We start from the raw sequence: 13,104 nt of genomic DNA on the forward strand, positions 1-13,104 counted from the left end.
GAGAGGAAAAATGCTTTTTCAGCATTAGGTCACAGAAGTCACACTGGCCCTGAACAATTAGCACAAACCCTCTGTGCTTTCTGCATTCCTTGCTGAGCAACAGGAGACAGAACCTGTATTGTAGCCCCCTCTATCAATGTCTAAAGATGCCCTTGCCAGAGGAAACGGGGTGTATTTCCCTATGCTCCCCCTTGTCTGCTTTCCAGAGTTTGTATGCCCACGTGTCAGGGCTGCACTGTGCAGCACAGTTCAGCTGGGGGGCACAGCAGGTCCCTCCTCCTGCTACAGAGAGGTGACAGACAAGCCAGAACTTTCTGCCAGAAGACTGAAGGGTAATTTGGCCCAAATCAGGAGGGAGGGGCTGGCCTCAAAATATTTGAGGCAGGGTGGAGGACAGAACAGGAGAGGGATAGCCTAGGTCAAATCAAGAAATCCAGATGTGGTAAATTGAACTTCATACATGCTGTGTTCTTGAGTTGTGATCACTGCTGGTCAGTGGCAGCTCAGAGGTTGCCCTGGCTGTGCAGGGATGCCTGAAACCCCTGATAATGCAGCCTTGTTTTCCTGCCCAGGATCACTGCCACTATCAGGGCTTCGTGGAGGGGACCCTGGATTCCCTGGTGGCTGTCAGCACTTGCTCAGGGCTCAGGTAGCACAACTCCTCCTTTGTGTCCCTGCTCTCACATTGGGGCTGCTGAAGCCAAAACCCACTTCTGCTGCTTTGTCTGTCACTGGCTGCACTGAGCTGCCTTGGTGCTGGTGTCCTTTTATTCAAGGAGTTCACAGATATTTGAAGTACCATCAAATAAGTTATTAATGCAGATTGTTACCAGAATGCATTAAGTTGGTTTTGATGTGTATTTGCAAAATAACTTAAAAAATAAGTTATTTTTTAACTTACACAGATAGTCATGACAACTGTACCTATTGCAGAAGTGGAATGTTAAACACTAGTCTCCAAATTTCACAAAATTGGTCCTAAACCTTATGCACATCAAGTTTGATGGAATTGTTTTCTACTTTGGGCTAATTGCCATTTATTGTGTGCCATTGATTTTTTGCAGGGCCATGTCAGGCACCAGAGTGGCAATAGTGTATTTGAACTAAAAGACCTGTGATGTAATTCCTAGAGCATTGCAGAGCCTTACACAGGTATTTAATGTCCTGCCTTTGTAAGGCCCAGCTCAGTGAAAGGCCTTTGGAAATGTAGAATTGTGAAGTGAGGTGAAGTGTGCTGGTTCACAAGAACTGAGGTATAGGCAGGCTTTGGTTATCCAGTAAAATAAAATGATGGGTTACTGTCTTCTCTTCTGTGCTCAGTGCCAGATTTCTTACACACTGCCTTATTTTAGGGGTTTGGTGACAATAGGGAATGTCACCTATGGGATTGAGCCCATGGATCCCTCCTCTGGCTCTAAACACATTTTATATCGACTGGATAATGTGAAGAAAGAGCCCACAGGGTGTGGAGTAACCACTGCAGGCCAGGAAGGGGAACATGCAGAGGGAGAGCTCCATCCCAGTATGACCCAGCTGCTGCGGGTAAGTCCTCCCCAGTCCCACACAAGGGGTTTTGTGAGTTCATGTAAGAGTGTGGAAGCAGCTTATCAGATTTCCTGGGACTTAGTGCATACCTAAAGGTTTATGATTTGGGGGGTTTGCTCTACAGGACAACTCAGTTTCTTCCCCAAAGCAGCCACAGTCTCCTCCTGCTTCTGCACATGGCAGTGAGGGTGGGGCAGCTGATTAGAATATTCCCAGAATCTTTTTGGGGGACTTCTAAGGGCAGGAGCATGACCCTCATCGTGGAGAGGCTTGTTAACAAAGTGCTGCATCAGGAGCCAGGAGAATATTGTCATGTTTATTCCATCCTCCTCACCATCATCACCCTCCCAGTAGCAGTTTGCTGTGAAGTCCCCCTTGTCCTTCAAGGACTGTCTGTACAGGAACAAGATTGAAATGAAAGCAGGAGAATGAAGAAATGTTGTGTTTCACATCAAAGTCATTGGTATTTGCTGGTAGAATCTTTCTGCCCCTTTATCTCAGTGTGTGGTGACTTTTCAAAGCAAGCTGTGCAGAGGTGCCTTGCTTTTGAGACAAGGGGAGTCGTTGTGCAGCTGAGTTTTAGTGTGAAACACAGAGACTCTCATTGCATTGGATTACACTGCTTGAGTTTGGCACTGTGTGCTTTGGGTGTGTCTCAAACCACTGGTGGTATCAAGGGAAATAGGACAGTGTCATGAGGGTTTTTTTGTTTACACTTGAACTAATAAATCTGAAGTTGTCTAAAACAGTTTTGTTTTTTTTTTTCCCCAGAGAAAGAGGGCGGTCCTGCACCAGACAAGATATGTGGAGCTGTTCATAGTTGTGGATAAAGAAAAGGTGGGAGTTCTGTCTGTTTTTTCTTTTTCCCTCTCTTCAGGAGTGGGCCTGGAAAGCCCTCAGATTTCATTACTCCCAATTGGATTGTTGAAAAACACTTGACAATTTACCCAAGTTGTACAAATATGCTACCCTGGAAAGGGCTAAATGTGTGCAATGCAATCCTCCTCAGAAAAGAAGTCAGCCATCAGACAGGGAGAGGTTCTGTTAGCAAGGAATCTCCTGATGTAAGGAAAGCACGTGGTAAAAGCTGCCTTTGCTGTTGTCTTTGGAATACTGAGCTGCTGAGCAGTACCAGTGAAGATGTTGCTGAATTGGTTTGCATTTTCTTGGAGATTTGGAGCCAGGCACAAATGTTCTGTTCCTTTTTCTAACTGTTGTCTCTGTCTCTTCTCTTCACGAAGCTAAGTTTCTTTGTCTTGCAGTTTGAAGATTTTGGGAAGAGTGAAACAGAAGTAAGAGAACACATGGTGCAGCTGGCCAACTTCCTTGACAGTGTGAGTAGGAGGGATGCTCTGCCTTTTGGAAATGTCCACCTTGGGGTCTGTTCTGGTACCACTTTGGGGAATGCGTCCCCATGAAAGCTTTTCCATCTCTACATTCATCTGCACTTACCCACCTTGAGAATTAGTTTAGGAAACTCTTCCAAGCTGTGCTACATCCAGCAAGTGACAGGGACAGATTGTTGCAATTACTGCAATTCTTATGTCTGTGTAAAGGCATGTTTGGAACTCTGCTATTTCACGTGATATTGGTCAGAATTGAGACTTCTTTTTATTTCTGGTTGGTGTTGTCTTACAATGGAGCCAGTGTGGCATTTAAGCATTGATCCTGTAGCTAATGAAGGTCTGAATCACAGGGAAAATGCATTCTGGTGGTTCCAGTTGTGTACTAGCTGTGAAAAAAACCCTCAATCCCACACAGAAAAGATGGGTGCTTGCAATAAGATCTATAACAGCAGTGTCACTGTCATGTTTTCTGAAAAATCCCTTCGCCCGGGATTTTCTCCTGGGAAGCCTCAGAGAAAAAGGAAAACAATAATTATCTCATTTGCTTCTCCTGTGTTTTGCTGTTTTGGAATGTGTTTGGAGATTGTTTATCCAACAGGTGATTGTTTCATTGGTTTCATGTGAATTGTTTTAATGGCCAGTCCTGGTCAAGCTTTGTTGAGGCTCTGGAAAGAGTCAGGAGTTTTCATTATTATCTTTTTAACCTTCTGTCTGTATCCTTTCTGTATTCTTTAGTTTAGTATAGCATTCTTTAATATAATATAGCATCATAAAATAATAAATTAGCCTTCTGAGAACATGGAATCAGATTCACCATTCCTCCTGCCACAAGACACCCCACAAATACAAGACACCGGACACTTGTTTTTGTCTGTAGCTATTAACAAATATTTCTCCTGTTTTTCTCCCCAGATGTACGTTATGCTCAACATCCGCATCGTGCTGGTTGGGCTGGAGATCTGGAAGCACGAGAACATCATCAGCACTGATGGGGGGGCTGGGGATGTGCTGGCAAATTTTGTGCAGTGGCGAGAGAAGAACCTCGTTCTGCGGCGGAGGCACGACAGCGCCCAGTTTGTCCTGTGAGTGCAGCTCCTTCCCTCTGCTCCCAGTGAGAGGAGCGGGGGATTTGTGTTTCCAAACAAGCTGTGGGTCTGCTGGGAGATAAAAGCAGCACTGGGAGATGAAAGAAACAATGGGAAGGGTTCCACGGATTGATGAATGGAAAAAGAGATTTGCTTTTACAAATAAACTTTAGGGTTGATGATCAATGAAATTAGACATTGAAAGATGAAAGAAACAATGGGGAAGAAAAAGCCCTAAATTCAGTAAGAATTAAAAATTAAAAGGGAGGGTTATACATTAGAGGGGAATCTTTAGGATCAGGTGTTCCAGGAATTGTACAAGTACAATTTCTCAAGTACCTCAGAAAAGGGGAAAAACCCCTAAATTCAGTAAGAATTAAACATTAAAAGCAAGGGTTATACATTAGAGGGGGATCTTCGGTATCAGGTGTTCCAGGAAGTCTGAACCTCTCAAGTACCTCAGAAGTGGGGGAAAAACCCTTAAATTCAGTAAGAATTAAAAATTAAAAGAGAGGGTTATACATTAGAGGGAAATCCTTGGGATTGGGTATTCTGGGAAGTCTGAACTTCTCAAGTACCTCAGCCAATGGGGAAAGAGAGAAGGGAAATGTGGCTGGAAATTGGGATAAAAAGGGAGGCTGCGTCCTCCAAAAATTGCTCTCTTCAGAGACCCCAGGGGGATGCCCCATGGCCTCTCCCTTGATTGGAATAAAGTCAAAGGACTCCTCTGTCTCCTTTTTGGACATAAACCTCTGGTGTTTGTAGATTAATTTTCCTAACACCAGGAAGTTCCTTCTGTCCCTGCCTGCTCAGCCCAGCTGTGGAGCAGGCACAGGGCCTGCAGTGCCTCCATGGCTTTCAGCAGCCTAAGTCGGGAAATGCCTGGCCATGATCACTGGACCTTAGAAGCCCCTCTTTGCCCTCAGACCCTTGTTATCTCTCTGTAAGCCTATAGGACCCTCACCACTGGATAGTTTCCAAAACTCCTGTACCCTATAAAAAACCCCACTTTTGCCCAGTTTGGCAGAAGAGCTGTCTCTGAGAACCTTTGCAGAAGATACCAATAAAGGCATCTCTGTGGAACCTCATACAGCCTCCCCCTCTCTCTCCCTGCCACTTAGCAAGCTAAAGAGCTGAAATCACTAATGAGCTGATAATCACTAAGAGCTGAACTGCTTGCTAAGTCTGCCTGAGGGGCCTGGACAGGTCGGGCTTAATTGGACTTCTCTGTCTTGGGCACCCACGGCAGAGAGACCCCAAAACACCAGAGCTGCCTCACAGCTGTAGTGCCTGTGCTCCTTACATGCACAGGGATGATGTGGAAGAGGCTGAATTTCTCTTGGTTTAAATTCACAGAGGAAAGGAATCTTGAGCAGCCAGCAAAAGCTTTAGTGGTGCCATTTGTGCTTGCAGTGAGTAGCAGTGCTCCTGTGTTAGCCTAGGGAAGCTGGAGCAGCAGGATTTGTGCCCCACAGGCAGGAGTGGTGTGCTGCTATGGACTCTGGGTGTCTGTACAGACAGATGACGGCCTCTCCTTTCTCTTCATGACTGCAGGAAGAAGGGTTTTGGTGGCACAGCTGGAATGGCCTATGTGGGAACAGTGTGCTCCAAGAGCCATGCAGGAGGCATCAACGTGGTGAGATTTCTTCAGTGATCTCTGAACGTGATTGAGGTCAGAGTTTGCACTCTGAAAATCTTCCTGGAAGCACAGTGTATTTCATAACAAAGCTGAAGTGGCTTAGTGGGGCTCTTAGGTTGTCCCAAACAATTTCTGACACTTTCAGGGTATCTGGATCACAACTTCTCTATAATCTTCTGCTCAGCTTCTCCTCTGCTCAGTGTGCAGTACTCATACAAGAGGATTTCTTTGTGTTGTTTTAAGCATCTCTGCCTCAGAAGTTTGTGGGAGCTATGGGTGTTCTCAAATCTGTCCTGTGCTGTCTGACCTGCAGTTGTGACCTCCCTGAGCAGTGCTGGTTCACTCCATGTTTTATATGAAACTGCAGAGCCTTAATGAGCCAAGCTGCTGGTGTCAGATAACTCACAATCCCAGAAATCTGCTTCTTTGGACCAGTGACAGAAGTGCTGGAATTTGCACATTTCAGGAGAATTGGGCTGGTGTGGAGAGTTCTAGTTTTTGTGTTAGTGTTGCAGCTGCTCTGGAAAGTGGAGGTTGTTGGGTAGTGTCCCAGAGAGGTTTCTCTGAGGGCTCTTACTGCTAAGCAAATTCCATGTACTTGGTTGGAAATCCAGCACTGTTGCTCTGAGAATCCTGATAATGTAGAGCCAGAATGGCAAAAGGGTCTCCTTGGCACAGAAGCAAACATTGACTTAGTCAGGATAAGCTCTGTGCTGACTGCCTTCTGTGTCACTCCTGTGCAGTTTGGAAGGATCAGTATCCAGATGTTTGCCTCCATTATGGCTCACTTTGACTTAGTCAGGATAAGCTCTGTGCTGACAGCCTTCTGTGTCACTCCTGTGCAGTTTGGAAGGATCAGTATCCAGATGTTTGCCTCCATCATGGCTCACGAGCTTGGCCACAACCTGGGGATGAACCACGATGATGAACGAGTCTGTCACTGTGGGGCAAGCAGCTGCATCATGAGCTCTGGAGCATCGTAAGTAGCTGACCAAGGGAAGGCAAACAAAGCTCAAAATGCCCTATCCACGTGCTTTGTTTTTATGGATTACTTTCAGCTTCAAATTTCCCTTGCAAAGAGTCCTGCTGTGCTTGTAATGAGGGATGTAAATGTCCCCCTTGTTCTGCAAACACAGGGGGCGCTGGCTTGGCTCGGTGTAAAGCTCAGCTCGTTTTGTCCATTGCAGGGGATCGAGGAACTTCAGCAGCTGCAGTGCAGAAGACTTTGAGAAGCTGACACTCAACAAAGGTGGGAGCTGCCTGCTCAATGTCCCAAAGCCTGATGAGACCTACAGTGTCCCTTACTGCGGGAACAAGCTGGTGGATGCTGGGGAGGAGTGTGACTGTGGCTCTCCTAAGGTTTGTAGCTGTGTATGTAACTTATCCCAGTCTTGTGCCCCTGCTCAGAGGGGACTGCTTGTGACAGAGGAGGAGATTTTGTGACATTCACAGCCCTTGTGTCCTCAGGAATGTGAGAGTGATCCGTGCTGCGAGCCAGGAACTTGCAGGCTCCGATCTGGTGCTGAATGTGCTTATGGGGACTGCTGCAAAAACTGCCAGGTAGGAGACTGTGCTGGTGGGAGGAGGTTGAGAAAAGGAGAGCATTGGCTTTGTCAGTGCATCTGTGAGAGGGACTTGTCCTGTGTTATGGATGGATAATGAGATGATTGGCTCTCACAATTAAATGGTAACTATTGTGTGAATATCAAGAAAAGCTTTAGAGATGTACAGTTATGTTGTTGTGGTTTAGATGTCCTCTGTTCTCCCCATAGTTCCCTTTCCCCCCTGTATTGTTGCCATCAGACAGCCTGGGCTGTCCAGGACAGGTACAAAGTGTGGGATTTTCGGGGTTCCCCAGACAGAGGGGGGAATGAGAATCTGACTCCATGTTCCCAGAAGGCTGATTTATTATTTTATGATCTATATTATATTAAAGAATGCTGTACTAAACTATACTAAAGAATAGAGAAAGGATACAGGCAGAAGGGTAAAAGATAATAATGAAAAACTCCTGACTCTCTCCAGAGCCCTGACACAGCTGATGGTGATTGGTCATTAAGTTAAAACAATTCACAGAAACCAATGAAACAATCACCTGTGGGTAAACAATGTCCAAACCACATTCCAAAGCAGCAAAACACAGGAGAAGCAAATCAGATCATTATTGTTTTCATTTTTCTCTGAGGCTTCTCAGCTTCCCAGGAGAGAAATCCTGGCAAAGGGATTTTTCCAGAAAATGTGATGGTGACAAAAAGAAGGCTGCACATGTGTCCCTTACCTGGGGCAGCTGGGAATGGAAAAGCTTGGGGGTGCTCAGGGGGTGCAGCATGGCAACACCTGAGCTCCAATCCAGTTCCAAAGCAGTTTCCAGTGATAAATGGCAGAGAAGAGCTGAGTGACAGACTTTGGGAAGGGCCAGGGCTGCTGATGCAACCCCAGGGGTATAAAAGACTGAGCATCCATCTTGAAGTCATGGTGTGCACAAGGGGCATTTCCCAGCACTGCAACTTTTTCCTTATGTAGCCCTTTGTTGTATTTTTGTTAAGGTTTAATAAACCTTTTTAAACTTTCAAAGTGAGCAGTTGTTTCTCACACCTGCCCCACGAGGACACACAGATCAGAATTCAGATCAGTCCCTGCTTTGGGGCGTGTTGTGGCTCAGGTGCAGCACCGCTCTCTGCTCTGAGATTCCTCTTTCCTAACACAATTTTCCCTCCCCTCTCTGCTCAGCTCCTCCCTGGAGGCACAGAGTGTCGTGCCAGCACCAACGAGTGTGACCTCCCTGAGTACTGCAATGGCACCTCCCAGTTCTGCCAGCCAGATTTCACCGTGCAGAATGGGCACCCCTGCCACAACCAGGAGGCTTACTGCTACAACGGCGTGTGCCAGTACTACGATGCTCAGTGCCAGGACATCTTTGGCTCCAGTAAGGAAAAGGGCACAGGGTTACAGTCTAAGAGATGTAACTAAAGAATACATGAAATATTGGTCTCCTCCAGCCAGGTCTCACAAGCTCTTGGAGGTCTGTTTCACACCCAAGATAGCTCAGCTACCTCAGAAGGCATAAAATCAGCAGGATGGCTTCTGTGGTAGTGTTGGAAACAAAAAGGTTTTATTAAACGGCAAAATGACAAAACTCTTTACAGAGAAAATTCTCAGTGCCAGGACATCTTTGGCTCCAGTAAGGAAGGGCACAGGGTTACAGTCTAAGAGATGTAACTAAAGAATACATGAAATATTGGTCTCCTCCAGCCAGGTCTCACAAGCTCTTGGAGGTTTATTTCACACCCAAGATAGCTCAGCTACCTCAGAAGGTATAGAATCAGCAGGATGGCTTCTGTGGTAGTGTTGGAAACAAAAAGGTTTTAATAAAAGGCAAAATCACAAAACTCTTTACAGAGAAAAACTGAGCCAGGTGCAAGAGGCCCTCTTGCCCCTGGTAAAACACCTCACAAAAGCAATTAGTTTCTTTGTTCTCTTCTTTTTCTGGTAAATTGCCCAAGCAAAACTTTTTGGCTCTTATCCAATTAGCTATCCTTAAGTTTGAAGTGAAGTCCCCTAAGTCTTATGAGATGCCTTTTCACCTCATTGAAGAGAAAAACTCTAGGCTTATTTCCCTTTTGTCAGTCCATCAACAGGTGGCACATTCCTATAAATACACTAAGTTTATTTAAAATATATTTATTTCCTTGTCACTAACAGAGACCAGCTGGCTTTGGCAGAATATTTGGAGCAGTGGTAGTAATGGTTTAGCATCATGGTCATGCATTCTTCCTGTGTTACATTTAGTTTTGTGCTGGGGATCCAAGTCATAATTTTGTTGCACTTATTTTCTGGTACAGTGGGGTTTCTGCTCTATAGGTCTGTAAAGAAATATCAAAAAATATCAGGTTAAGTAACTGTTTTCCTCAGTTTTTAAACTTGCAACCTTGTAATTCTGACACTGTAACTTCTTTAGTGTTTTGCCCAAGTTCCTAAGCTCGCTGCTGCAAATCCTTGGTGTAGCAGGGTAGTTGCTCTGGGTACAGGAGATCCTGTGGGTGATGTTTCTGTGCCTGGTAACGTGGCTCCTCTCTCTGGGGCTGGGCTGTTGTTTGCAGAAGCCAAAGCAGCCCCCAACATTTGCTTTGCTGAAGTGAATTCCAAGGGGGACAGATTTGGCAACTGTGGTTTCCATGGCCATGACTACAAGAAATGTTCCAGCTGGTGAGTTGAGCCCAGTGCATTGGGAAGTGCTGAAATGCATGTTTGGGAATCTGTATTTGGGTGCTGTGGTGTCAGTTTGGGGTTGAGCCCAGTGCATTGGGAAGTGCTGAAATGCATGTTTGGGAATCTGTATTTGGGTGCTGTGGTGTCAGTTTGGGATGTTACAGGGGAGGGATGCAGGGCTGTGCTGAGGAGAGGGTGTTCCACATCTCCTGTCAAGGATTGTGCTTTCCCTGAGTGATCACATATGGGAAGATGAGAAGCAAATCATCATGTTTTCCTTAATGTAGAGATTCCAACAGCTTACAGAAAGAAGGGATAAACTACTCTTGCAGCACTGGAATGAAGCCCAGTTCAGTTTTATTTGTCAAGTTGCCTCAATTTTGTTTTCAAGTAGTATCTTCCAGTAGAAAGGAAAGATTGCATCAAGCACATGGCAGTCTCGTTCTCAGAATAAATTCAAGTGTCACTACAGTGTTCCTGTGTTGCTGTTGTAGGAATGCCATGTGTGGGAAGCTGCAGTGTGAAAATGTGAAAGCCATGCCTGTGTTTGGAATCAAGCCTGCTATTATCCAAACTCCTATCAGAGGCACCCATCAGACGTGCTGGGGAGTGGATTTCCAGCTGGGCTCTGATGTCCCAGACCCAGGAATGGTGAATGAAGGCACCAAGTGTGGTAATGGAAAGGTAATAACAATTTTTTAAATGATACCCTAATGTAATAATTTGGGGTATTCATGGGAATAAAATTTTCAGCTGCACTGTTTCATGAATAGTTATGGCCATTATTTTTGGATGCCTGTAGTTAATGTGAAATGAAATGAGTCCACTGATTGCCCCCACTGCCCAGTACTGCACTGCATGTGCACCAGACGTTTAATGAGCCTTTCATTTGTAGGTGAAGCGAAAGAAATTGAGTTCATTGAGAGCCAGGAACTTTGCTCTGTCAATGAGCAGGAAGAGGCAGGCCCACACAAATGCCTCGAAGACAACTTTCAATTAAAATCCAACTAAACTAAAGAGTGCAGAAGCTTAGCCCTAGCAGAGGAATGTGCATTCCACTTGTCCTTACTGGGCACAATTTAATTGCTGTTCCTTTACATTCAGACTGGAGACAAAAGGCTCCAGTGCCAGCTCAGCCCCATGCTAAGAGGCCTTTTGTGGAGCAGAGTTTCTGCAGAGTTTGGAATTATCAGTGAGAGTGTGTGAGGCTTTGTGGCAGCAAGCACGGCCCAGGAGCAGGGATCTGGGCAGGCAAAGGGGCACTGAAATGCCATCATCCCTCATCTGTGTGCATTTCTGTTCCCCAGATCTGCAGGCACTTCCAGTGTGTGAGTGCCTCTGTCCTGAACTACGACTGTGATGTGGAGAAGCAGTGCCACGGGCATGGGGTAAGCAGGGAAGAGAGGTGATTAGTAACTTTATTTTTCTGTTTTGTCGAACTGTAAAACTCTCTATAAAATGCCTCTAGGCAAGAGAACCTGTAGCAGTGTCAAAAAAATCTTTGACACAGCTCTCTGCCAGGCAAGAATTCCCAGTTCCAGTATTGCTAATGAAATTTGACTCTGCATCTCACAAAGAAAAAAACAAACAAGTAAAAGCCATGGTGTGTAAGCTGTTGGGATAGCTAATCCTTGGAAGCTCTTCCTGAGCAGTGCTGTGTGTGCTCAGTCATGTGAAATCTTGGGATGCCTGGCCAAGGACTGTGGAGTAACTGGGTAAAAGTCTCCAGGCTGAGCAGCACGAAGGACAGAACAGGTCGTGGCTGCTGCAAGCAGATTGAAATGCACAGAAATGGAGCTTACTGAGTAGAGTATTTGTGTTTTGGCATACAGGTGTGCAACAACAACAGGAACTGCCACTGTGAAGCAGGCTGGGCTCCCCCTTTCTGTGACTCCAAAGGCTACGGGGGCAGCGTGGACAGTGGCCCTCCATACAATGGCAAGTGGCTGTGAGGGCTGGGCTAGGCTGGGGCTGGGTGCTCCAGGGCAGCCCCACGTGTTGGTGAACTCTGGTGCATGGCTCTGCATGCACCAGGCAAATCTGGGTTTCACTGGCCAAGAATTCTGCCAGAGGTTTTGTGCTCAAGGCATTGCACTTCTGTCCCGGGGTGCTGGGCTAGGGATCTGTAAGGATCCGGTTTAGTTCAGGGGATTTCTGCCACCTCAGAACAAAGATCCTCTTGGATTTCTCTGTATCCAGGCTTGGAAGGGAAGCTCCAGTGAAGGGAAGCATGATTTCTGCACAAGAGAAATCAAACTGACAGAGCTGGGAAGCTTGCTTTGCTCACTGAGGGTTTGAAGGTGAAATAGGAAGCCAGAGCCAAGCTCTAATCTGGAGAAAACTTGCTGTGTCCATGTGGAGTATATAAAGATGGGGTTGGTGTAACTTCTGTGGGCTCCAAGAATGGTCTTGAAGACTGTTTTTCAGAAGCTGGTGTGGGTTTGGGAAGGCTAGGGACTCTGATGCAATAGCAGGCTGGAGAAGCACACTGGAGCTCAGGCAGATCCCTCAAATCATCAGCCAGAAAAAGGGAAAGGCTGTTTTACTACAGCCTGCAGGGGAGAAATTGCTGCATGTAAAAATGTCAAAATGAAGAGCCCAAGTTCTTTGTCTACAGCAAACAGTGGCTGGAGAAGAGGTAGATTTAACATCAGACCAAAAGGCAGAAGCTCTGTTTTCCTCTCTCATAAAATCTTTAGTAATGAAACATTACAGTCATGAAAAATGAGGATTATCTCCTAATTTAATGTGCTACTGCAGCCCAGGGTGTCAGCTCTAAAAGATAAAGAATCTATTTGGGCATCTGTCTTCTTGGATTCTTGGGGGTTTTGTCTGTGAAAAATGGGAAGCAGTTACAGAACCATTCCTACCTCATATTCTCTGCTGTAAGGTTTATTTCTTCCCCGTGGTTTTGTGCCCTCAGACAAGGACACCTCTCTGCGCAATGGGCTCCTGGTGTTCTTCTTCCTGGTGCTCCCCCTGCTCGTGGCTGCTGCCCTGGCCTTTGCCAAGAGGGACAGGCTGAAGAGGAGCTGCAGGAGGCTGATGTCTCGCTGCCACTCGTGAGTGCCTCCTCCTTTCTGCCTTCTCCTCCGCCCTGGAACAGGGCAAAATCCGTGGATGGTTGTTTACACCAGTCATACCAAAGTGTGGAGGCATATCCCAGTCCCAGGATGTCAGGGGAAGGCCCCTGCATCCAGTGGCACTTGCAGGTTGCCTCTGGCAATGACAGAAAGGATAAATCCATCCCAAATCAAGAGAGCAGGAGTTTTCTCTTTAC

At 46.1% G+C, this 13,104-nt stretch overlaps 1 protein-coding gene across 1 annotated transcript in view; it reads left to right on the plus strand.

Annotated features, from left to right (window-relative positions):
- Nucleotides 1-13,104, plus strand: part of ADAM9 (ADAM metallopeptidase domain 9) — a 28,181-nt gene that overhangs the window by 10,560 nt on the left and 4,517 nt on the right. Inside the window, exons 5-19 of the mRNA XM_036396557.2 lie at nucleotides 573-649; nucleotides 1,353-1,542; nucleotides 2,317-2,382; nucleotides 2,808-2,879; nucleotides 3,804-3,973; nucleotides 5,531-5,612; nucleotides 6,461-6,594; nucleotides 6,803-6,974; nucleotides 7,083-7,175; nucleotides 8,346-8,541; nucleotides 9,716-9,821; nucleotides 10,319-10,508; nucleotides 11,132-11,212; nucleotides 11,657-11,762; nucleotides 12,748-12,886. Of these exons, the coding sequence (XP_036252450.1) occupies nucleotides 573-649; nucleotides 1,353-1,542; nucleotides 2,317-2,382; nucleotides 2,808-2,879; nucleotides 3,804-3,973; nucleotides 5,531-5,612; nucleotides 6,461-6,594; nucleotides 6,803-6,974; nucleotides 7,083-7,175; nucleotides 8,346-8,541; nucleotides 9,716-9,821; nucleotides 10,319-10,508; nucleotides 11,132-11,212; nucleotides 11,657-11,762; nucleotides 12,748-12,886 (1,874 nt within the window). The remainder of the gene's footprint in view (nucleotides 1-572; nucleotides 650-1,352; nucleotides 1,543-2,316; nucleotides 2,383-2,807; nucleotides 2,880-3,803; nucleotides 3,974-5,530; nucleotides 5,613-6,460; nucleotides 6,595-6,802; nucleotides 6,975-7,082; nucleotides 7,176-8,345; nucleotides 8,542-9,715; nucleotides 9,822-10,318; nucleotides 10,509-11,131; nucleotides 11,213-11,656; nucleotides 11,763-12,747; nucleotides 12,887-13,104) is intronic.

The sequence above is a fragment of the Molothrus ater genome, chromosome 28 (assembly GCF_012460135.2).
Source record: "Molothrus ater isolate BHLD 08-10-18 breed brown headed cowbird chromosome 28, BPBGC_Mater_1.1, whole genome shotgun sequence".
NCBI classification, from domain to species: Eukaryota; Metazoa; Chordata; class Aves; order Passeriformes; family Icteridae; genus Molothrus; species Molothrus ater.